Below are 23023 nucleotides of genomic sequence, written 5' to 3'. Positions count from 1 at the left end.
TGAAAGAGAAGACGTGCTTTCCCACAAGAGGACAGAGCATCGTTAGAGTTCAGGAGCTTTCTTTTCTCCTCTTCTGCTTTCATATTAAAAAAAAAAAAAGAAGATTAAGCAACTTCTGAAATTCTGATCTCAGTTTTCTCCCTCAGTCTGCTTGTGAAATGCACTTTCCAGTCTGGGATCCTCCATTCTCTGTCTGAGAGTTATTTTGAAATGTCATTTCTTTCAGGCCCTTGAAGCGTCTGGAGCCAACTGTATAAATATTTTACAGTTTTCCATATTGTTTCCATTGTATATGGAGGCTACTGCGGCAGCTTAAGTGAGGGGGGAGTTCAGCAGAAACCACTGCTTTGTCATCCAGTAGATCATTTGTGTTGATTTTTCTCCTCTGAAGGACTGCCACTTGTGTAAAAGCAGGCGAATAAGAGTGAATTCTGGGTTGTTATGAGATTAAATGAGTCATGGATAAACTAAGTCTTGCTTCACTGAGAAAATCCTATAGTACATATAAAGTGCAATTATAAAGTAGATAAATTATTGTTCCTATTCATTCTTCCTGTTGGACTAAATCAACCAGCTTTTTAGAGTTCATGAACTAGAAACATAGGAACTTTAAGAGGATAGGAACTAAAAACATGTAGGATCTTTTTTTTTTTTTAAGAGAATATGAACTTAAAACATAAGAACAAACATAGGAACTCTCTTTTTTTTTTAGAATATATTAACTTAAAACATATAGGAACTAAAAAATATAGGAACTAAAATCATAAAGAAACTTCTTTTTAGAGTAAAGGAACTTAAAACAGGAACTTTTTAAAAGTATAGAAACTAAAAATATATAGGATCTTTTTTAGAGTATATAAACTAAACACATAGGAACAAAACATATAGGAACTTTTCTTTTTAGAGTATATGGACTAAAAACAGGAACTAAATACAGGAACTGAGTATAGGAGCTAAAAATGTATAGGGACTAAATATAGCCTATAGGAACTTTTTTAGAGTATATGAACTAAAAACGTATTGGAGCTAAAAGCATATAGGAACTTTTTTAAGAGTATAGGAACTAAAATGGTATAGGAACTAAATATATAGGAACTTTTTTTAGATTACAATAGCTTAAAACAAAGGAACTAAAGACTTGAAGAAACTTTTTTTAGAGTATATGAACTAAAAATGTATAGGAACTAAAAACAACTTTTGTTCAAGAGTTACAATGCATATACAATTAGAACCACTTGTTTCCAATACCATTTGTTTACATATACAATTAGAACCACTTGTTTGGTAAACAAAGGTTTCTCAAAATACATCTACTAAAATACAAAAAATTAAATAATATACAAATTATGTTGCATCAAAATTTTTGGCATATTGATACTTTAGGAATATTGTATCGTTTACTTAAATTAATTTCAAATCTGAATAAATTTTGCACATTTAATTAACATAATTAGTGCTAGGCAAAAATTAATTGTGATTTTTATTCAAAATAAAAAGTTTGCTTTGGACATATAATATGCATGTGTTTATATTTATTTATTATGTATATATAAATACACACATGCAAACATTTTGAAAGCGTTTGTTTATATTTCAATACAAAATATATATGTAGGAGATACAAACTACACACACAAGGAGAAAAAACAGTTTGGTAAAGTTTGTTTTTATCGATGTGTGTACTACATATGCATTATGTAGTAATATATAATAATAATAATAATAATAATAAATATATAATAACAATAATATATATATATATATATATATATATATATATATATATATATATATATATATATATATATATATATATATAATAACAACAACACATCTTAAATCAAGACTTAATTTAATTTAGACAACTATAAAAGTAGATTCTCATTATTTAGATTTTTTGAACCCTCAAATTTCAGATTTTGTCTTATTATTATTATTATTATTATTACAGATGTTATTGTATCCTAAGAAAGTAGGCCTACACATCAATGGAAATATTATTTATTCAGCTTTCACGAAATGCATCAAAAATATTACCCTCGAGTGTATTTGCACATGATCCAGGGTCTCATTTCATTACTATACTCACATGACATGTCTAGACCTACATCTAAATATCTAAATATCTGGCTTTACAAATATAAAGCATCTCCATCCTATAGGACACGGAGGCAGAATCCTGCCTGCAGCTTCTGGCTGAAGTTCCCTTTATACTTTGCAAAAGTTTGGTGGGGGCACGTAAGGTAGCGCACTCCAGGACCCGCCACCATCCAATCAGAGCGCGCAGCACCCGGTGACGTTTCCGAACGCTACCGGCTGACACGCCCCCAGCATGGATACAATCAGCGCTAATCGGCGCACGGCATACTGTCACTTTAACGTTGTGCGGACTACAGCCACGATGGGAGTTCTGATACTCAATCAAGACAAGTTTTCAGAGCTCTCATCCCCGGAGACTTATCTCTAGAGAGGAAACGAAGAGAAGGAGCTCCCTCGCATGATTGCCACGCAGGATGTCAGTGTTGCTGAAAAGCCGGTAAGACCGTGCAAAGTGAGTTTGCCTATGAGAGAGCTGCCGATTCAGCATCACACAAAGGGATCTACTGGAGTTCACGGTCACTGGCTTTGAATGTCATAAACAGCTCGGACTCCTCAACAGAATGGATCACTTCGCAGCAGAGTGCCTTGTGTCAATGTCCAGCCAGGCAATTGTCCACGGTCCAAAAGGGAATAGAGAAACCAAGCCCGAAACTGCGGCTGCACAGAGGAACGGAGAAGAAGCCAAGGAGCCTTTGAAAGACAACTCCTCTTTATTTGTGGTGGCGAGAATTCTGGCGGATTTTAATCAGCAGACGCCCGCCAATTTTGCCGAGCAGGCAAAAATAAAGGAGGAGAGCACGCCGCCAACTGCAACCCCGAGCGGGGATGATGGGAACTCTGCCACACCTACCGCCATCCCCGGCGACTCTGCTCTTAAACAAAGGGGCAAGCGATTTAGGGGTCGAGTTGAGCACGACGCCCCTCAGAAAAAGCACAAATGCCACTATTCAGGTTGTGAAAAAGTTTATGGCAAATCGTCCCATCTCAAAGCCCACCTAAGGACGCACACAGGTCAGTTTCCATTCCTGCTTGCAGATCCAGTCAGTGTGTAAACATTGCGTCGGGCACATTGTGTTCCGCTCAGCTTTGACTTGACGGGACAACTGTTGTTGCACGGCGCTGTCCTCAATAATACACGCAATGACTTTAAACTAGTCGTTTTGAGGCTGTAAAATGTTATTCGAGGCATCGTACATATGGTAAATACAGTGTCACGCCCACTGCGAGGAAGCAATATGGTAAACAGCAACAGTTCTTCTCCCCCCCCAGCGCCTCGCCTATATGAGCCAACTCGACACTCATAAACCCAATAAACCAAGCACTTTTATTTATTTGGCATTGTTAAATGCACACAATAAAACAGCAATAAACAACAAAATAAAGCGACATTGCTTTTAATAAAGAACACTGGCATCAGTAGCTGCAATAAAACTAACTTTAAGAGTGAACAGCTTACAAATGTGCGCACGTATTACGCGTGATTATCCATAAATGCATGCATGCATTCATAATAAAATCACATCGCATTTGAATTATACCCCCAAAAAAGCCACATCATGATGTAATCGCTCATTAAAGTCTTGCAGGCTATACTCTTGGTGCTGGTTTGCGAAGTCACTGGCAGGACTTCGCGTGTAGGCAGCACTAGGTCCAAAAGTCGCGCATTCGCGTGTAATTCGATTATTTTCTTTGTGCTGGTCCGTTAGAAATATGCGAGAGGGTTTTAAAAATGAAAGATGAATAAAAGATGGGGGTTGGTGAGACTTCTGCGGTTGCTTGTTTGACTGTTAAGCTCTTTGTTGTGATGTGCCACACCCCCGTCAGACAGACTGCCAGCTGATCTGGCCAGCAACAGACTCGACCAGTCGAGCGCTGAACACGCCCTCAGCACTTATAAATTGACGGTTGGTATGGAAAACGCTTTAAGAAACCCCAATTAAACGTTCTTTACCGCACTTTCACGCGCCATTACGCGTATTCCCGCCTTATTATTATTATTATTATTATTATTATTAATGTTCTCACGTCAGACAAAAAATTGACCTTCTGACAGGAAATTCTCAATTAATCGAAACACTCTTGACACCAAAGGCGTTGTGGGCCTCAGATAAGAAATAACCGCAGAGATGTGTAAATTGCGTCAGGGTTACACGAAATACACCCTGGTTTACTTTAAATGGTGACTGTTTAGAAACAGAGTGCAAATGTTTTCCTATCAAGAGTTTCTGTCAGCCATTGTGTGAGATGGCTAGATTTTGACACACTTCGGTATCTCTGTTAGTTTTATCAGATGTGCAAGTTTAGGTTAGCCTGCTATTATCTGAATACTGAGAGGAAATGTATCTATTGTAGTGCCTATTGCCATTTTAAACACACCTATAGTTGTTTTTGCGCAACCGATTGATCTTGTAATTCTGCTCATCCATTAATTGATCCCAAGATGGCATTACTGTATAATTAAGCTGTTTTTTTGGGGTTTAATGATGCAAACTGAACTGCTTAACACTGTTCTATGGGGTATATGCCGAAGCATGCTAATAGGACTTTTAATTTGCCAGTAACCTGGGTTAAGCGCTTCCGGCGAATTGAATGCCAATGCAAAATCAGGTGCGTTTAAGGTCTGTTTTCTTTAAAAATCAGCGATCTCCACTAGCTGAGTGATATCCGATTTAAAGTGGGCCTCAGATTGTACAAGAAGCACTGCATTAAATTACATTTCCCCCGCCATGTCTTTATTATATGAGCATTTATTTTACCCTAGTATATTCAATGGAACTTCTGCGTTAGCCTGCCGATTCTGACGGGCGCGTGCGAGTAAACAGCTTTTTGTCTCGCTTTACGCTTGAACAACTAAATAAATGCTTAAGTTTATTTAACTGAATGTATTTTAATGACATTACAACATCGATGCGGTATATGGAACCGTATTGACCTTATTCTAAAATGCAGAAGTGCGCCTGTTTTCGCGATTGTCTTAGAACTTCCGATTCAGTCGCCTATGGGAGAAATGACTAAGAATAATAAACAGCAGAAAACGGTCAAACTACTTGGTCTGTATAGTCATGCAAACATTTGTTTGTAGAGCAAGTAGAATAATATAATAGGAAAATATCAAATTGCAACATCAAGCAGCGCAATGAGCAGTTTTTAACGTCAAAAGATGAATGGAAGTGAATGAGACCGGAAGTCTCAAGCCAAAAAGATTCAAATGGCAGCGCCCGCGGAGAATAAGGTCAATAAAATGGTAAAAAAAAAGTTCACAATAACAGGTCACCGGAAGTGTATCAGAATGGGAACAGCGCTAGCTCAGCAAATACCCTATTAAAGCACTGCCACATAAAAAACAAAACAACGAACTAAAACTATATGAACAATTTAAATACTCCATTATAACAATTAAAAACTAAACTACCGTAGTGCCTCATCACTTACTGTGATCTACCAGCCCACAATTACCAGACCATTTTTATAAGTGTAAACAAAAGCAATGGTCCCAACTTATTTTCTGTTTTAAATTTTTGATTTCTATAGCTTCCGAGAATCCAAAAAGAGCCACATATTAATAAACAATGTTATGATAGCTGTTTTAACATTAAAATATGACTGAATTCCCTCTTGTTACTGTTATGAAATAGTTTGAGAAGCAGTAAATGTTTATTGCACGATGACTTGAACACATTGAAATGGTTTGAAATAACAAACAAAAAAAAAAAAAAAGTAGCCCATCCTGGTACTACCAAAATATCATTAGCACACCTCGTCTTAGATGCCTATTAGCATTTATTGCCACTAAGAATAGGCAGGATTATCCACAAATAGTTAATCTAACAAGAAAACAATGCATCTGTAGCAATGCTTGACCAGATTTCCAATATAAAAGTCTTGTTTATGATATGAAACTTGGCTTTGATATACTGTAGGTGGGTGTGTCGTCTACACGGTTGCTGTTACTTATAGCTTTTACTTTGCTTAATAATAGGTTTGGTGTTTTAGAGTGTATATGTAATGACATGTTTATGTCAGTACACACTACCACCCTGCATTCACACATATTGTTCTGCAAAGCTCCAGCACAGTGCTTGCGTGTCTACTTGTGTGTTGACATGTCAAAGTAAGTCATTTAAAGCTGATAACAGCACAATTGACTGTTTGTTTATAGTATACCTTTAAAACCTTCCTCACTTCCTGTCTTTCATTTGGGTTATTCTCCAAGAGTTGCAGACTTTGGATTGGGTTTCACTGTATAGTCACCGGTCTGCGATTGGACCATGATTCAGTTAAACAATGAATGTTCCATCTCATTTGTTTTGGTAATCAGAGAATGTGGGTCATTTGAGTTCAGCAACTCAGGCTCAGCCAACCTGCTCCGTTCTGGGTGCCTTTCCTAGGCACTCAGCAGATTTTCCACAAGTCTCTACCAATTGAGCAAAGAGAGCATGGATCTTTCTCCCAGCAACACACGGCTTTTAAATGGGAGAGGGAACACAGAGTTATAAAAACAAACTTGTGGAGCCAAGAGTACCGAAGACCTCATTTGACTTCAGCAAACGCCCAGAATTCCCTGCTGGTTCTGGTTTGAACCCTGCTTTAGGTAATTTTTCAGCAGGATTTGGGCATAGAGTTACATTAAGCTTAGAAAGCCATTGTCACCTATGCTGTCATAATAAAACAAATGGGCTTTCCTGCATGTGCACAGATGCAGTAACACTAGTCGAGCTGCTTTCATAAAAATGATTAGTAATTCCTGAAATATGCAACCGGTCTTGATGTGGCTCTTTGTTTGCATTCTTCCCTCGTGCCAACTTGGGAGCAAAATGTATTATTTTTCGCAAAAGCCTTTGCTATGTACTTGACAGTGGTGTAGTCGGGGCTACAAGTCACCTACTTTTTTTCCACGAGCTGTTTGGGTATTACAACTACTAGGGCTGTAACGATACACCAAACCCACGATTCGGTTCGTATCACGATTTTTGACCCACGATTCAGTTTGTATCATGATTTTTTGAAAAAAAAGATTTTTAAAACTATATTTTTTATTAAATAACCCAACCAATTTTATCGGTTGACCCGCCTACCCACTTCCCCAAACGCAACCAACGTTTTTTACAAAAGCAGTCCAGAAAAACAAAATCCTGGTCTAATTTTTACCACGTTTTCGCAGTTTACCACATTCTCACCCTGTTCATTTTATTTTTTGGATTCTGGTTTTGTCTTTTCTGATTTGTGGAACAGCTCTTCCCCGGACTTGAACCTTGTACAAGCAGACGTACATGACGAGCTAACGGGACAAGTGTCCACACGGAGGCGAACGGTCAGCTGGTAAGCACCAAAAGGAACGGCGTCATACTGCCCTGTAGCATTCGCTTAAATTAAATGCAGCCATAACTAAATTCGGCTACATAATTTGCGGTCTCCAGAAACATCCACTTGACTACGTTTTCAGAATAAGCCTGTGTTGGATTAGACCATTAGCATCTCGCTTTAAAATGAACAAATTTGTTGCAATATTTTTCCTTTTTAAATGGATAATTCAAATTTTGAATAAATATATATTGCTAGCGAATCAAAAAAACATCGACTGGTCGTGTCTTTGCCTACTTAAAAATTTTGGGTTGGGTGGGTAATAGTACACCTTTTTTTTTTAGGACTACACCACTGGTACTTCTGCCTTTTGGTTGAATGAGTAGTTCTAGGGGAAAGGAGGAGGAGGAGGGACCAAACCATCACAAGTGCAAGCTTGCTGGAAGAAGGTGTTTTATGATAGAGCTGGAGCAGATGTCATGATCAAACAGCACAGAAATGCTGCTTTATGCTTTGATATGCACTGCAGTAAAAACAGTGATGCTCTTAGATGGAAGGAACTTTGCATTTCTGAAGACTACACAATATTGAATCAGTAGAGATAACTATCAGCACAAACTCGTTCACTTCTTTATCTTCCCAAGTATTTGTTAGTAGCTCACAAGACTTTGTAAAGCATTTGTTTGCAGATCGAAATTGCTCTTACAATCTCGCTAACTTTCTTAAACCACATACGTTTGCCAAGCCAACCATTTTAGAATCTGGATCTATTTGTAGGTTGTTTTCTTTTTAAAGAAAGACTATCAATTGTAAGTCCTAGCCCTCAGTAATTCTGTGGTAACCTGTGGTTACAGAGTGTCCCTCTCTGAGATAAGTCTGGTAAAACAACCCTCGTGTGACCTTTCGAGAGGACACTTTTAGTTTATTCTGACTGTAGTCACTTGTCTGAACTTTAATCTCCACTTTGTTAGGGTTTGTAGTCAAGTTAAGATTAGATCTTGGCCCAGGAGAGCGTTAAGCATAATATTTGACAGATGTTTTATGGCTATGCATAGTCTCAAGGCAAAATAGGAGGACACACAGTCAAGTTGGAGAGGGTAGAAAGAAAGGGAAAGATTCCAACCAGCATGTGGTTGGATAAGGAAGGGTCCATTAATCATCTTTATAAACACAGATGGACAGATTCAGAGAGATGCTCGGCTTGCATGAGTTGTAATGGTGCACGATATGACAATTTATAGCATTCTTTTTTACTTTATTAGATCGCAGTTGACTTTCAACGAGAAAAGGAAGCTGTGGTAGGCTTGCATGCAGATGAAGTGGGTGTGGGGCCCATCAGGCAGCAAAAAAATAAAAGGATTATGATTAAACCTGCAAGTTTCAGTTCAGAGAGAGGAAGTGACATGGCATGCAGTGACTACTAAGGCCAGGCCTCTGACGTACTTTGGCTGGGACATGATGTCCTTTCAGGGCATGTGACTTTTCGCATAAGTGTAGTTCCTCTGAAAGTGTTTTGCATGCACTACCTGACCTGCAGAGTTATGGCTCAAAGTGAAACCGCTGTAGTATTGCTAGATTTGTAGTATTTGATTCCACACTAGATTCAGCAAGTCATTGTTATCCATTCAGCAATTAAAGTTTAATTGGGTTTTAACTTAACCTCATTTGCATTGGTCCATATTGTTGATATACTCAATTTAATCTCAGCCATCTTTCATTATATTAAAAAAGACAAGATTATAATAAAATGTAGTAAATGGGTGCAAAATGTAAAGGGTTTAAAGTTTGTGAGAACCCAAAGTTGCCAGGACTTTTTTTTCCCGGTATGTTGATGCACTTTCAACTGAAATGGAATATTGAGTAGGGGGCGGGGGGGGTTCTTCATTTTCTGATAGCAAACTAACTGCAAGAGGGTCGTGGTGAAAACATGGTGGTTGAAACCATCAAACTGACATCAGAGAAGGTTCGCAACTCTAAACATGGAAGCAATTGTTCATACTTTGATTAAACACTACCGAAACATTGAAGTGTAAATTGCACAGATTGTTCACCTTAAGGATAACAATGTTTTATTTCACACAGACTTGAAGACCTCGTAATGAGTTCAACGGCACAATTAGCACAAGTTTTTTTCTGATGTTAAAGAATTAGGATAAAGGCCATATTGTTCTGTTCACTCTATTGAAAATCAATTACTCCCCAAGATCCTGTGTATTGATTTCAAATTGCACCCTAAATTTTCCGTCAACTACTTTGCATTCAATGAACACACTTTCCCAAATAATATAGTTTAAATCTTTAAGGACTGCCTTTAGCCATTCTTTTTAGCCTTCTCATCTGACACTTTGAGTCAATGCTAAATTTAAAACAATTCCCACTTTATATTAAGGGTCTTTAAACTGGTTTATACTTCTGTGTCAAGTGCACGCGTAAGGTTCGGCACAGCCTTGACGCCCCATTCACACGGGGCTTCAGCGTTAACGCTTGACAGAGGGCGTGTCTGAAGTTGGGGCTGACGCTGCTATGACGATCACATCAGCCAGTAAAATCAGTCAGCAATAGGCCGCTGTCTGAGCTGGTGTATTTGCATACGGCAATCTAATTGGCTGACGCTTCCGTGGGCGCTTAAAGTTGAGCAAGTCTCAACTTCTGCAGCCAGAAACACCTTTGAAGCAGTGCCAACGGATTCACAATGCAGATCGGCAACGGCTGACGTCACCCATTCAAAGTGAATGGGAAGCGTTGAAGCTGAAGCACCGTGTAAATGGCGTCATGTGGCCAACCCTTATGTGCACCTCTCTAAAACAATGTTACTACATGTCGCAATGACCCGTAACGCAAGCTCAGATTGATCGGCTTGGTAGCAGTAAGGAGCGTGGACTTTGCTGATTGAAGTTGTTGCAGGTCCGCTAGTTCCTGCCTTGAAATGAGCGAGTTTTAGCTACTTGTTGTGTTCAGAAAAACTAAACACCCATGAAGAAACGACACAGAGGAACATAAAAACAAACTGCAAGCTAGCGCTTTGGAAGTGTTATCGGAAAGCAACTTAAACAGCGAGCAGAAGTATAAATGCACAGCTACACGCAAGGCAGGTGCCGTGGATCACGCCAATCACTCAATTCAGAAGTTTGAATGAAATTAATCATTCTTTACAATGTATTTGTGTAAATAAATGGTTTACATTGTATGTATGCTTGATTAAATACCTGCATGCATTTACATCTGTAATACATTCTTGTTATAACATTACACCGTTGACATCCCTTAAGGCTGATTTATACTTCTGCGTCAAACGCCGGCGTATTCTACGGCGCTGACGCATAGCCCTTCGCCGTGGCCGTCGGCGTCACTGATGTGCACCTCTCAAAAAATGTAACTACACGTCGCAACGACGCGTAGCGCAAGCTCTGTGATTGGTCGGCTTGGTAGCGCTGACGAGTCTGGGCGGGAGCGAGAGCCACGCGAGCGGCGCTAGCCCAATGGAGCGATTGTTTACAAGTGTGGAGTCCTGTAAAGGAGCTCCAGATGAAAAGTATTGTTTTGTGTTTACCTCATAGTTAAAGTTGTTGCACGTCCGCCGGTTCCTGACTCAAAATGAGCGAGTTTGAGCCACTTGTACATCCAGGAAGTGTTCAGGAAAAGCAAAACAGCAGCGAAGAAACTCGACACAGAGGAACATTTACACCTTACTTCCAACTAGCGTTTCGGAAGTGTTAATGCAGACCAACAGAGACAGCGCGCAGAAGTATAAATGCACAGCCACGCGCGTTGCTTGCTGCGTGGGTTACGACGTTCACTTGACGCAGAAGTATAAACCAGGCTTTAACCCACCCTTAAACTTACCCATATCACAAAACCATTCCTGTACTCTCAATAGCACCAGAAGTGTTATTATGAGCACATTAGGTGCATTGTACTTATATTTTGACGCAAGCACATGGTAAAAAAAATTCATTAGGTTCACAAATTTCTTTCAATGGTAAACCCATAATAACCCCTCGTGATCGAAATGAGTACATGTGACCCCGGTGTTCGGAGTTAATCTCCCTCACCCTATAATCTAATCTGCTCCCTGTACAACTCCATAACGTCATCTGGACCCCATTCCTAGGCTCATTATCCTGATTGGGATACTCCATACCTGTAACGCTAGTCCTTTTACTCATGGGAATATCTCCAGGGAAGTGTTACCACACCAAGCCACTAAGTACTTGAGAGAGTCTTGAATATTGATAGCACGCCTCAGATCACACTGTTGCATGATGTGCTGTGCAAGGGAGATTAAAAGAGATCACCACCAAGACCTCAGAGGTTTTTGTGATCCTTTACCGTATTGAGATGGCAAGCACGAGAGGTGGGATGTAGAAGATGCGGTACATAAATTGCTCATTGTGCTGAGTGGCTTGCTGAAGAGGAGGGAAACACAGCAGGTTGAGGGTCTAGGGTTACTAGACAGCTTTGTCTGATCTCCTGCGAGTATGAGGAGGCGGGGTTCGAGATGCTATAGAGAATAGGAGGACAGATTTTGCCACAAATTGATGAGCAAGATCGGCTAAAGCAGCTTTGTTGGGGGAAGGATGCTAATAAGTACATTGGACCGCCAAAGAGAGGAAGGGCTATTTTCAATCGGATGAACCTGCAGTTCTCAAATAATTGTAACAAGATCAAATTAAAACATATTTAACTTTAAATCACCAGCTCAGCATTCTGTCCACTGCTGGCCTATGGGTAGGGTCAACAGAAATGGTTGTTCTGCGGTTTTGTGTTGCTTGTACTCATTAACTTCACATCACCAGCAGCACCCCTCTTTAACGTACACACAAACAAAGCCCATAATTGCATATTTCACAGCTGGTTAGGTTTTTTGTTTTGCCTGTGCACCCTTATGTGCCCCTTTGTATTGTGTAAGAGCCCCAGGACTGCACACAGTAGTAAGCGAAAGCAGTGTAAGTGGACGAATGTTCTCATTCGAACAATAGATCAGACAATCGGTTCAAGTGTGAATTAAAGCAGCAAGTTCCTAGAAAACCCTCCTCCCACATTAATAGCATATACATGCAAGATTAACCCGACTCGTCAGCCTTTTTTCTTTCCTCTGCGCTTGGTTATTTACAGATGTTACATCCTGTGCAGTCATCCTGGCCGTCATTCAGGTGGAAGGTTTTAGAGGATGGGTGGGACTTGGGCACTTCTGCCCTGTGGCACAGTGCCATGGCTGGCTGGGGTGGGGCTGGGCGCAGTGTGAGGGTGATCCCTTCACTGCAGGGTTTCTGCTCTCTCTGACTAAACCGTTTTCCATTCCACACCCCTGGCCTGACACATTACAACTAGGATCTATGTTAGATGCCAGAAGTGCCTGGGCTTGGCTGACCTACTTGCCATGCAGGAAACACACATGCTAGTTAATTAGTGATGGCGATAAGCAGTGGTCAGTTTTATAGGTGCACTTATAATACGTTTTAGGGAAGATTAGCACAACATAAGTGAAGTTTATTTATAAACTAATTTCGGGAGAATCACGTGCTTATGATTGCTTGCAGCAGGTCTCACAATATTCAATTTAGGATTCACCAGTCAGACAATTCCTAAGCCAACATAAATACCCTAAGTTCCATATAACAGCCATCTTTGTTTTGAAGAATCCCCCCTTCCACCCCTTTTCCTACTTTCCTAGATGAGTGGCCCAGTGGTTAGCTCTGTTGCCTCACAGCAAGAACGTCACTGGTTCTAGTCCTTACCAAGCCACCTGACGTTTCTGTGCGGAGTTTACACGTTCTCCCCGTGCTCACGTGGGTTCCTCCTGGTTTCCTCCCACCGTCCAAAACATGCAACTTAATTGACTAATTCAAATCAGCACCGTAGACATGCTCCTAGTAAGTAGTTTTCTCTTAAGAGCAATCACTATCTGTACATTGGCTACTACAGCAGGAGAGTTCTCGAGATCAATCTGAGCTCAAACTCCCCTCTGGCCTTGCAAACGGTAGGAAGCCCCAGGCTCGAGGATCTTATGAGCTCAGGGCTCTCTCCTGAGACAGAATGCCAAACAAGCTTTACAATCAATCATCAGCCAAGTGTGAACTCTTGAAAGTAAAAGAATACTAGCTATAATAGTAATTGTGCCATTACTATTTAGTACAACTAGCATCTAAAATGGCAATTTAATTTATTAAGAACTAATATACATCATAAACTACATCAAATTTGCTGTGGACATTGTGTTCAGACCATTTTCCCAATATCTGTTTGCCCCATTTCTGTCCGCCAAGCATTTTTTTTTTTCAGATATGGTGAATTCTTCTGTGTAATAGGTAGAAACCATGCACTGGTGCATCTCTCTCACTCGAATATGATAGGCTGAAGTGCTAAAGCCCCAGGGTGTTTCATCATGCGCTCAACCGCCCTTTTGCAGTCATCCATCTCTCCTGAACGGGAATACAGCTCTTTTATTTCTCTTTCATGAGGAGAAGCTTACAATTTGGCTTCCATATGAACCAAAAATTTAAGCAAGTCAGACATAGCTAACTCGCCAGATTTGGAATTAGACCACAGCTTCCTATTAGCACATTTTATACACTGCTAAAGCTTACTAAAAGTATACATAAGTTCAGCAGAGTCTTATAAAAGCCAGTCTGTTCCTACATAACCATCCCCCAATTGCCCTGTGTCCTTTCCACCCACCCGTTAGGGCGCAAGGTGAAGAACTGCTGAAGCGTTGTATAGTTTGAGCTCTTTTGCTTTCTTACATTTACTATGCATAGGTGTCGATTTCTCTGTGCAGGAAGGAAGGGATCTGGAGCTAGCGTGGAGCTTTATTTTCAGCCTACTGAAGCATGAGCTGGTGGCTTAGGGTCTCACGCGAACTCCATGTGAGGCGTTAACACTGCAATTTGTGGGCATCGATGTACTGTACGGAAAGGCAGAAGTGTGGGGGTGGGTACAGGGTGGGATCTGTTGTCAAAGCCCTCCATTGATGTAGGTCACTTGGTCAGCTGCATCTGCTGGCAATCTGATGTGGTAACTGCAGCAGCAGAAAGGTTTTGCATGCATTTGGGTTTGCGAGTTTGTAGGAGAAAGAAGTTGTCCTGACACGCAACAGAGAAGCTTGTTTAGCCTCCCAGGCTTTTATATTGACATTAGCTTGTGCCAGTGATGTTTGACCCCTTACTGTCTAATAAACCGTATATGTTAAAGGGTCACGAAACACCAAAACACATTTTTTGAGCTGTTGACAGTCATATATGTGTCACACACTGCTAAAAACACTATTAGGACACCTATATCTCACTAAAAAGTGTAAATTGGTTGTTTTTGCGTTATTTCAAGCAAATTCGTACTTCCGCTTTGAAACGAATTTCGTCACGACCATGACATAATAGCGTGTATTCCAGCGTGCAGACTGGACGTCTGTACCAGAGTGAGTCTTATTACGTCATACAGTGTGATGCATTAATGCATGAGTAAAGCTTGGTTCAAACCAATCAGCGCGCTCTATTGTGCAACTTCATTAATATTCATTAGTGTCACAGTCCTTAGACAACAGACACACCACGTTGTGTTGGCAAAACAAGCGTGAAGTGTTGCTTTTATAGTTTGCTGCAGTTAAGTTTTGTTTTCATTTTCTCTCTGTGAGAGCGCAGCTGGAGTCACGTGTGGATTAACAGTGTACGCGACGCTCGACAACAATAACTTACGTGTCTAAGGAGGATTATTGTTTAGCTGAGAGCTGTTCTCATCTGCAAACGCTGAGATCCAGATTCGCTTGTAGTCTTCTCTTAATAAAGACGCGGCTCTAGTTGCTGGTGATTGTCCTGTCTCTACAGATTTAGTAAGTGTGCGACCAGTGCTCTTTGTTTATTCAGTTTGTTCGTATCGAACTACCTATTGCACCGAGTACTAACATGTTAGCACCACAACCAAACTTTAACCTCGTGTAGGATTTTTACCACATTTTGTGACCGGAATAACACACGCGGCTTTCTGACGCTACCTCCCGAGTGCATCTAAGTTTCCGGGAAATGCGGAGGGTTTTTTTCTCTCATTCGCCGTGCGGTATCAAACATTGCATGAAAAATACACGCTTAGAGCACTTCCTCGAATCAAATATCTCATTTGTCGCGAGGGGCATGAATGAATTCCCTGAATGAAAGAGCCAAACTGCAGTTGAAGTCCAACATTTAATAATTTGGCAAATAATTCGACTACACATGTCCATGTAGGTTAAACACCATCACTTTCTCCTGTTTGTGTGTATTTTGACTCTGAAACTTGCGCGCGCCCAAATAGACACTCCCACACCATCCCACTTTTCTTCCTCCGACACTCCCCCCTAAACAGAGCTGGACACGCCCACTTTTCTGACTTTTTCCAAAGTAGAGGTGTGAAAACACCCTGCTGAACTGAGGGGGTTTCATGGCCCTTTAAGGAACTTGGCCTGTGTGCTCTTCCAGGCGTGGCTATGGGATGAAAAGGATCATTCAGTGGACTGTCATGGGGGAAGGGATGGTCAGGCAGTTTCACATTAAATTACCCCAGTCTGTAGTGTCTACAAGGTAAATCTTCAGACTAATTTTAAGGAATGCTATGCAATGAAAACATTTAATGTTGGAAGAAACAGTTTGTCTTTAAAAACTAGAAAAATAACAAATATAATTTTAGCTGCCATACAGCAGGCTTTGTCTGCACATAAGTTTCAGAGTTGTGGGTGACCCCACCCACCTGTTCTCGCCTGTTGCTGCTCATAGGCTTATGGCTACAGCTGTCTTAATGTCCTCTGTAATATGAAAATAATTATGCCGAGTTGCAAAACAATCCAAGTGACCTAGATAGGCCAGGACCTGCAGGAAGGTCCATTCCGAGGCTAAAGTGATGAGAAGGGCAATGTGGTGGACTGCGCTTCTCACAAGGTGGGAAAACAGAAGGGAGGGCACATAAATCTGCAGCAGCAGTGGCTGCTTCCTAATAGAATGCGTCTTAGACTGTGTGTGCACATGTGCTGTGGAGACTGGGAGGAGTGAGTTATGTCTACTAGGCTTTGAAAACTTGATTGAAATGCCTGATGGTGAAGGCTCTATCGTCAGACACAAGGCCAGTGCTATTGTTCACATTTCTCAGCACCATTAAAACCCTGGGAGGAGATGTGCAATGGAAAGACTTTTAAGCATTAATAACCTAGGACAAAAGAGAATAATAAATTAAACAGTTGCTTTTGTCACAGTGACTCCTGACAAGTCTGGTCCGGTCTTGTTCGTTGCACCTGACGTAGCCATAATGTCTTTGTTACACCCACATCCATTAGCTTTAATCCTCAATTTCTTCAAGTCACTGGCACGAACAGTGTACTGAAAGCCTGATTTGACTCACCAAGTCTCAATGTGGCTACACCCCCTCCCTCCATTAGCACACACATTTGTGTGTTGCACTTTGTCTTTTGTTGCACTCACACGTTGGGATCTGGGTCAAACCACTAGAACTTGTTTTTTTTTTTTTTTTGCTCCGTCAGCAATCTGCTCACTAGACCTTCCCGAGATTAGTATGATTACGTGTCTAATGCAGATATGATGATAATTTGCTAAATTGCCAACAACTATAACATAAGTTCCAAATGTTTTGGTCTCTATGGTGTGTTGCAGTCTCAATGAACTCACTTCTTGGCATCCTCCGTTGGACGGAGGGCGTGACCCAGATCTCTCTCCCAATTTGGATGCTGATGGTATTGCACCCACTCCCAAAATTCTGTGCTCCTATGGGGTAGTGATGAGGTCATCTCAACAAGCATCTCAGTCCTGGCAGAAAGGGGAAGCAAGTTTATTGGCAGAAATTGCCAAGTTTGCTGTGCTTAAGACAAGCTGAGAACTTTCTTGCAGACTGTTTAGGTAAACCTTGGATCTGTGTCTCCAATATCCCAAAACAGTCTTGCTATTAACATCGAGGGCTTGAATTATTCGACTCGTGCATGGCCACCAGAAATAAATTACAACCTGCTGGTAAGTGTGCAGCAACTGCATTTGTGGTGGCATTTTGGAGATCAGGCGTCTTGTGGTTTTCCACAGATAACAAATCGGAGTAAGTGGTAGACCAGAGGCTAGTACACAGTGTGCCTCTGATTCAGAACATCTGATCTAATCGAGATCAGCATCTGCAACATCAGGATCTAATACTCATGATATTGCAAGCATCATGTCTCGGTCTAGTTTACATCTGCATTTTGCTTCGCCTCTGGCTAAAGGGTAACTTAAGGCACATGTGCACTGTCTGCCAGATTCTTAGTCAACATATCTTGCAAAACGAGAACAAATCCACAATAACCTTTTAGATCTTTATGGGTACAAATAGGCCTTTTATACTAATCTAAGATCGGTTTCCACTGTCCTCATCCTGACCTTAATTACTCCCAGTCAACATGAACAAATAGCACAGAGTTTCTTCTATAAACCTTGGCGTCTGGAAAATGAATGGAAGGTTGTGAATGCAAAACGACCTTACTAAAATCTGCACTTGGTGTAATTTCTAAAAGAGCTCATTTCAGAGCATGTTCTAGGTCATCAAGTGTGTATAGCCCTTGAGCAAGCCTAGAGAATACACTAAGCTTTTGTTTATAAAAGGACTTTAAGGGTGCTTTCACACCTGCCTTATTTAGTTCGATTGAATCGCACTAGAGTTTGTTTCCCCTTTTGGTACGGTTCGTTTGGGCAGGTGTGAATGCAGCAATCGTACTCGAGTGCGCACCAAAAGCGGACCAAATAAGCATACGGAGACCTGCTTAAATAGGTGGTCTCAGTACGCTTTCAAACGAACCCTGGAGCGGTTCGTTTGTGGTGAGAATATGATTCGTACTAAAACAGGTCCAACCGCAAAAAGTACTGCGCGTTTTGGACTAATTCAGCTGCCGTAGGCCGATGCGCTGTGCATTATGGGATATGGAGGAAAAATATTTGTTGACAGCGCTTTACCAACAGAGAGAGAGAGAGAGGGGAAAACATTACCTGATGGATCGTTGAATATATTTTGGCAAGATGAGCATGTCGCAGTTTAGCTAAATTAATTCACGCCTCCTCCTGAAGTGACGAGTGATGCATTAAACACTGTTTTCCAGCCGCGGCGGCGCTTCATTTTCATAATGTATAGTTTGTCTAAAGCAGGGATACAATCAGCCAGCGCAGTCATCCCTCCAGAGTAAAAGGTTTTGTTTACCTGCGGGAGTTCACTTGCATTTTCCCACACGTGTACTCTGACCAATCAATAAGCAGTTTAGGAAATATGTTCAACAACATCTGGCCAATGAGAGATGTGGATTTTGTCAGATGACTGCATTTTGGTTCGTTTCAACTGGTTCGGACCAAAGCCAGCAGTGTGGTGTGAAAACGACCCAAAGACGGCAGAAGATGCAACAATGTATCATTTATTGCCCTTGGTTTGGACCAAATGAAGCGAACTACAGGTGTGAAAGCACCCCAAGACCTCCCACTGGAGGTTCTCACTGTCTGTACCAATCTCTGCAAGCCATTTCATAGTGTCTGGCTGCCTCCATTCCCACGTACGTCTCTGCCTGCGTAAGTGGCCTCATGGTTGAAGAAACCAGAGGTATTTTATCTCACTTACACAGAGATGCTGGTAGCTCTTGTTGGAACAGGTGAGCGACACCAAGTCTCCTGGATCGACATTCAGTCTGCACTTGTGTTGCTCAGATAGTGGCCTGATCAGATGTCTGTGGCATAGACTGTTCACCTCAAAAGGCCCATTTCTACGGTTTCCTACAGAGTCTGAATTTGTTCTTCATTCTGGCCCTCTATGAAATGAATGATTTGTGTTATGTTATCATGCTTGGAAGAGATGAGCATAAGTTTATTTGCTGACCCAGTGGCCCCAAAAGGGAACAGTTATGCAAGGCTGCTGTCTCTGACATAATGGTATCGCCTCTGAAGGGAAACACTGTTGCATGGCCTTCTTTATGGGATGTCCGTACTAGCAACTGTGATGTAACTGGATAAAAGGGTAACTGGGTCACTGTGTTCGTTAACATGGAGGTCATATCTAAAGCTACTCCAATTAACAACCCTGTTGTGAAAAAGACACGAGTACACAGAGCCAGTTGCACCACCCAGAGAGGGTGTAGCATATCAGTATGATGACATGCCAGTGCCCATGACATGCAAACGGCTTTAAAAAAATATTAATTTAGTACAAGTGCCATGTTGCAAGCCTACACAAAAATTAAGAGTTCTGTTTATATACACATTGTGTCAAAGGGATTTGCATGAACATGGCAGATGTATAAGAGTTGAGTCCTTGTATCACTATATTTTATCACTGGTTTATGGTTCTTGACGTACTGGACAGAGCCACAGTAACTTCCATCTGTTATGAAACTGCCACACGCAGGACAACTCAACCTTTTACATAAGCCTACTTCAGAGCCACGTCAAATGTGTCCTCATTGGTGATAATAATATTCCTGGAAACGGTTCCAGCTTGACCTCTTTGTCATGGTCGCAGTACAAGCAGAATTTTTTATATGTGATCGTTCAGAATAGTCATGTCTTTTAATGATGCTTTTGTACCGTTTTTTTTTTATGATAAATGCTAGTGTTCTGGTCCATTTGGGTTACATTTTTTTGTAATGTCTGTGTGTTTAAACACTCATAACATTGCCACAAAGTGTGACAAATTAAGATTAGAGAAACACCTACGCACTGTATTGTCACTTTTTACAATAATATAATAATAATAGTAATAATAATAATAATAATAATAATAATAATCACAATTCCTTACATTTATATAGAGCTTTTCTGGACACTCAGAGTGCTTCACGTTTTTGGGAATAATCTCATCCACCACTAGTGTTTAGGATCCACTTGGATGACTTGACGGCAGCCGAATTGCGCTAGACCGCACACAACACAGCGGCTGATTGGTGGAAAATACTCAGAATGATGGATTCAATTATGAGGCCATGATGGACTGAGGCCAGTGGGCAAATTTGTCCAGGGTGCTGGGAAAAACCCCTACTCTTTTTCTCAGGAAATCCTGGGATTTTTAACGACCACAGCTAGTCCGGACCTCAGTTTAACGTCTCATCTGAAAGACGGCGTTCACTTAGCAGTATAGAGTCCTCTTCACTATACTGGGGCATTAGGACCCACATAGACCAGTTGACCGCCCCCTGCTGGTCTCACTAACACCACTTTCGGCAGCAACTTAGCTTTTCCATGTGGTCTCCCATCCCGGTACTGACCTGACTCCTTAGCTTCAGTGTAGGGCTGCTCGTTTTGGGCAAAAAATCATAATCACGATTATTTTGGTCATAATTGTAATCACGATTATTCCAAACGATTACGGTTGAAAGTCAAAATTATTAGTACTCCTAAGAATTGTTTTTAAATAAATATTTCCCAAATGATGTTTAACAGAGCAAGGAATAACAGTTTTTACACTATTCACACCTTTAGGCTTGTCCCAGTTTCTGATATATTCATACTATTGCTATTCTTAGGGCGTACTCACACTACGCTATCCGAACCGTGCCCAGGCCCGTTTCCCGGATCGTTTGAGAAGTGTGTGCGTGCTGAATCGGGCTCAGGCATGGTTCACTTAGCCAGCCCTGGCCCGGTTGGAAGAGGTGGGCCTGAGCAAGGTTCACTTGGGCTTTGGCGCGGTACGCTTGTAGTGTGAGTGCAAAACGCGCCAAAGCCCGAAACTGAAAGCGAGACGTGACTTTAGGGGACTGTTTCATATGGATTTATTAATCATTCTTACTGTTCAGTGAACGCAAACTGCCATAGCTTATTAAAGACGAGAACTCCCCACTTCACTACAGCTGCGCACCTTCAGCAGACCTCCTTATTCCTGCAGCATGAGGGCTTTATGATTGATTATTAGCGCCAAAGGTGGCGGATCTGTTCGGCGAAATACCTGACTGCGTGTCCCCGCATCCCTAAGGACTGTTTGGCGAAATATTTGACTGCATGTCACTGCATATCAAACCGACTGAAATGATATGACTAGAGAAATCTCCACTGTGCTGCTGAGTGAGAGTGATTCTCTACTGAACAGCGCAGCATCGATGACGTAAGCGTGCCCAGGCCCGATTGTGGTGTAAGTCGGGGGAGAAAGGAGAGGGGACAAGCATGCTTTGGCCCGGTTCGAGGCAACTGTACCTAGTGTAAGTACGGCCTTGGTCTTTGCAGCAAAGCTGCTCACCATTTTATCCCCAACTCATAACTCATGCTTTACAACCTCGAGTTCCCACAGACTTTTTCGTGTATTAATTAGACTGTAAATTGCAGGTTGGCTTCTGCAGTCGCTGAAGGCAGAATCTCAAACCGTCTACCGCTCTTGTTCCATTCCTACAGTGCTAATGTTAGATCTTGTGTATTTTTGTTTATACGCCACAATCATGACTAGATCCAGGATGTTTAAAACGAGGTCAAACAACAGTGACCCTCTCAGATTAATTCTTGTGGGTGTGGCACGCTTGGTGGATTTAAACTGCGGCTTTATGTGCCGTTTGGATGGGCTTGAACATGTGTGTGGCAAATGAGTATCAGATGATGTGTTCTTTGCTGCAATGCAAGCGCTAGGATGTTATTTGCTTTACTTGGGAGTGGGAGTGAGTGTTTGTGCGAGCAACTTTCACGTGGACATGTGTGGGAGGATATAACGTGTGAAGCGTACAAGCAAACCTACATAGACACAAAAGCTCATTCACACATTCTTGTATTTTCGTGTGACATGGCTACATCTGTCATCACGTAGTAGGTTTTTTTTTGTATGATGGTGTTAGCAGGTCTGTCTGAAAGTAAGTGACAGGTCAAAGATTTAGACTGGGGGAGTCTAGACTTGCTCTGCCTGCTGTTTCTCTCGCCTTCTCAAATCTTTAATAGCAGGGGGAAGGGACCCCAGCAAAGCTGTCGTCCCACACATAAATTTGGCATCACGTATAGGTTTCGTTTGAAGTTTGTTTTCATTTGGGGCCTTAAGGGGAAACCACAAAACAAAAGGCAGCAGCTAAAAGCTGTCTGGATCTCTGTGTACTTTGCCTGTTCTGTCTAATTTAACCGAGTAATGACTGAGACGTCTGGCTCGCTCCTTGCCTTTTCAAAAATTATGAAAACTGCAGACACATTACAACCTATACGCCATTCAACGGTGGTTTCGAGACTGTTGTGGTGGTGCAGGAAAAACAGCTGTCGAAAAGCTGGTAAAATAAGTAGAGCTGCTCTCACGTTTGTGAGGGAAGACAACCAATGAAATGGAACTAAAACACAAGCCGTATCTGACATGTGTGCACAAAGGGGAAAAAAAAAGGGCGTTGGTACTGCATCAGCTCGTCTCGCATGAAACCGCGAGAAAACCACACCGAGATATACGGTCCCATCTGGCTTCGGGTAGATTTGTGTCAGAGCCCACTTTTATTGCCTGAAGGGGAAGGGTATAATATCCCCATGCTTTTGGCTCACAGCCCTTTGTGTTTGAGTACAAGCTGGGGCAGGGTACTATAGTAAAGACCATCAACCTGCACAATTAAACTCGCTGTCTGGCTCTGCAACATGTGGAGGTGGGAGGGGAAGGCAAAACACTTTGCTAGGCTGCTAGGAGATGTGTGCGAGTTCTACATAAACCA

The 23023-nt window shown here is 41.5% G+C and overlaps 2 protein-coding genes across 9 annotated transcripts in view; one reads left to right on the top strand and one right to left on the bottom strand.

Annotated features, from left to right (window-relative positions):
* Positions 1-23023, bottom strand: part of trpm1b (transient receptor potential cation channel, subfamily M, member 1b) — a 150537-nt gene that overhangs the window by 107416 nt on the left and 20098 nt on the right. Inside the window, exon 2 of one of the 6 annotated variants that reach the window (XM_073942268.1) lies at positions 17046-17183. The exons of the other annotated variants lie outside the window; for them this stretch is intronic. The gene's annotated coding sequence lies outside the window, so the exon portion shown is untranslated. The remainder of the gene's footprint in view (positions 1-17045; positions 17184-23023) is intronic. 6 annotated transcript variants of the gene reach the window in all.
* Positions 2365-23023, top strand: part of klf13 (Kruppel like factor 13) — a 34009-nt gene continuing 13350 nt past the window's right edge. For all 3 annotated transcript variants that reach the window (XR_012399972.1, XR_012399971.1, NM_001076772.1), the window contains 1 exon segment: positions 2365-3111. Coding sequence is in view for 1 of the 3 variants with exons in the window: in NM_001076772.1 (NP_001070240.1) it covers positions 2661-3111 (451 nt within the window). In the remaining 2 variants the exon portion in view is untranslated.

This window comes from Danio rerio, chromosome 25 (genome assembly GCF_049306965.1).
Source record: "Danio rerio strain Tuebingen ecotype United States chromosome 25, GRCz12tu, whole genome shotgun sequence".
Taxonomy (NCBI): domain Eukaryota; kingdom Metazoa; phylum Chordata; class Actinopteri; order Cypriniformes; family Danionidae; genus Danio; species Danio rerio.
Note: the sequence above shows the minus strand (reverse complement) of the source record. Positions and strands in the feature narration are given on the sequence as shown.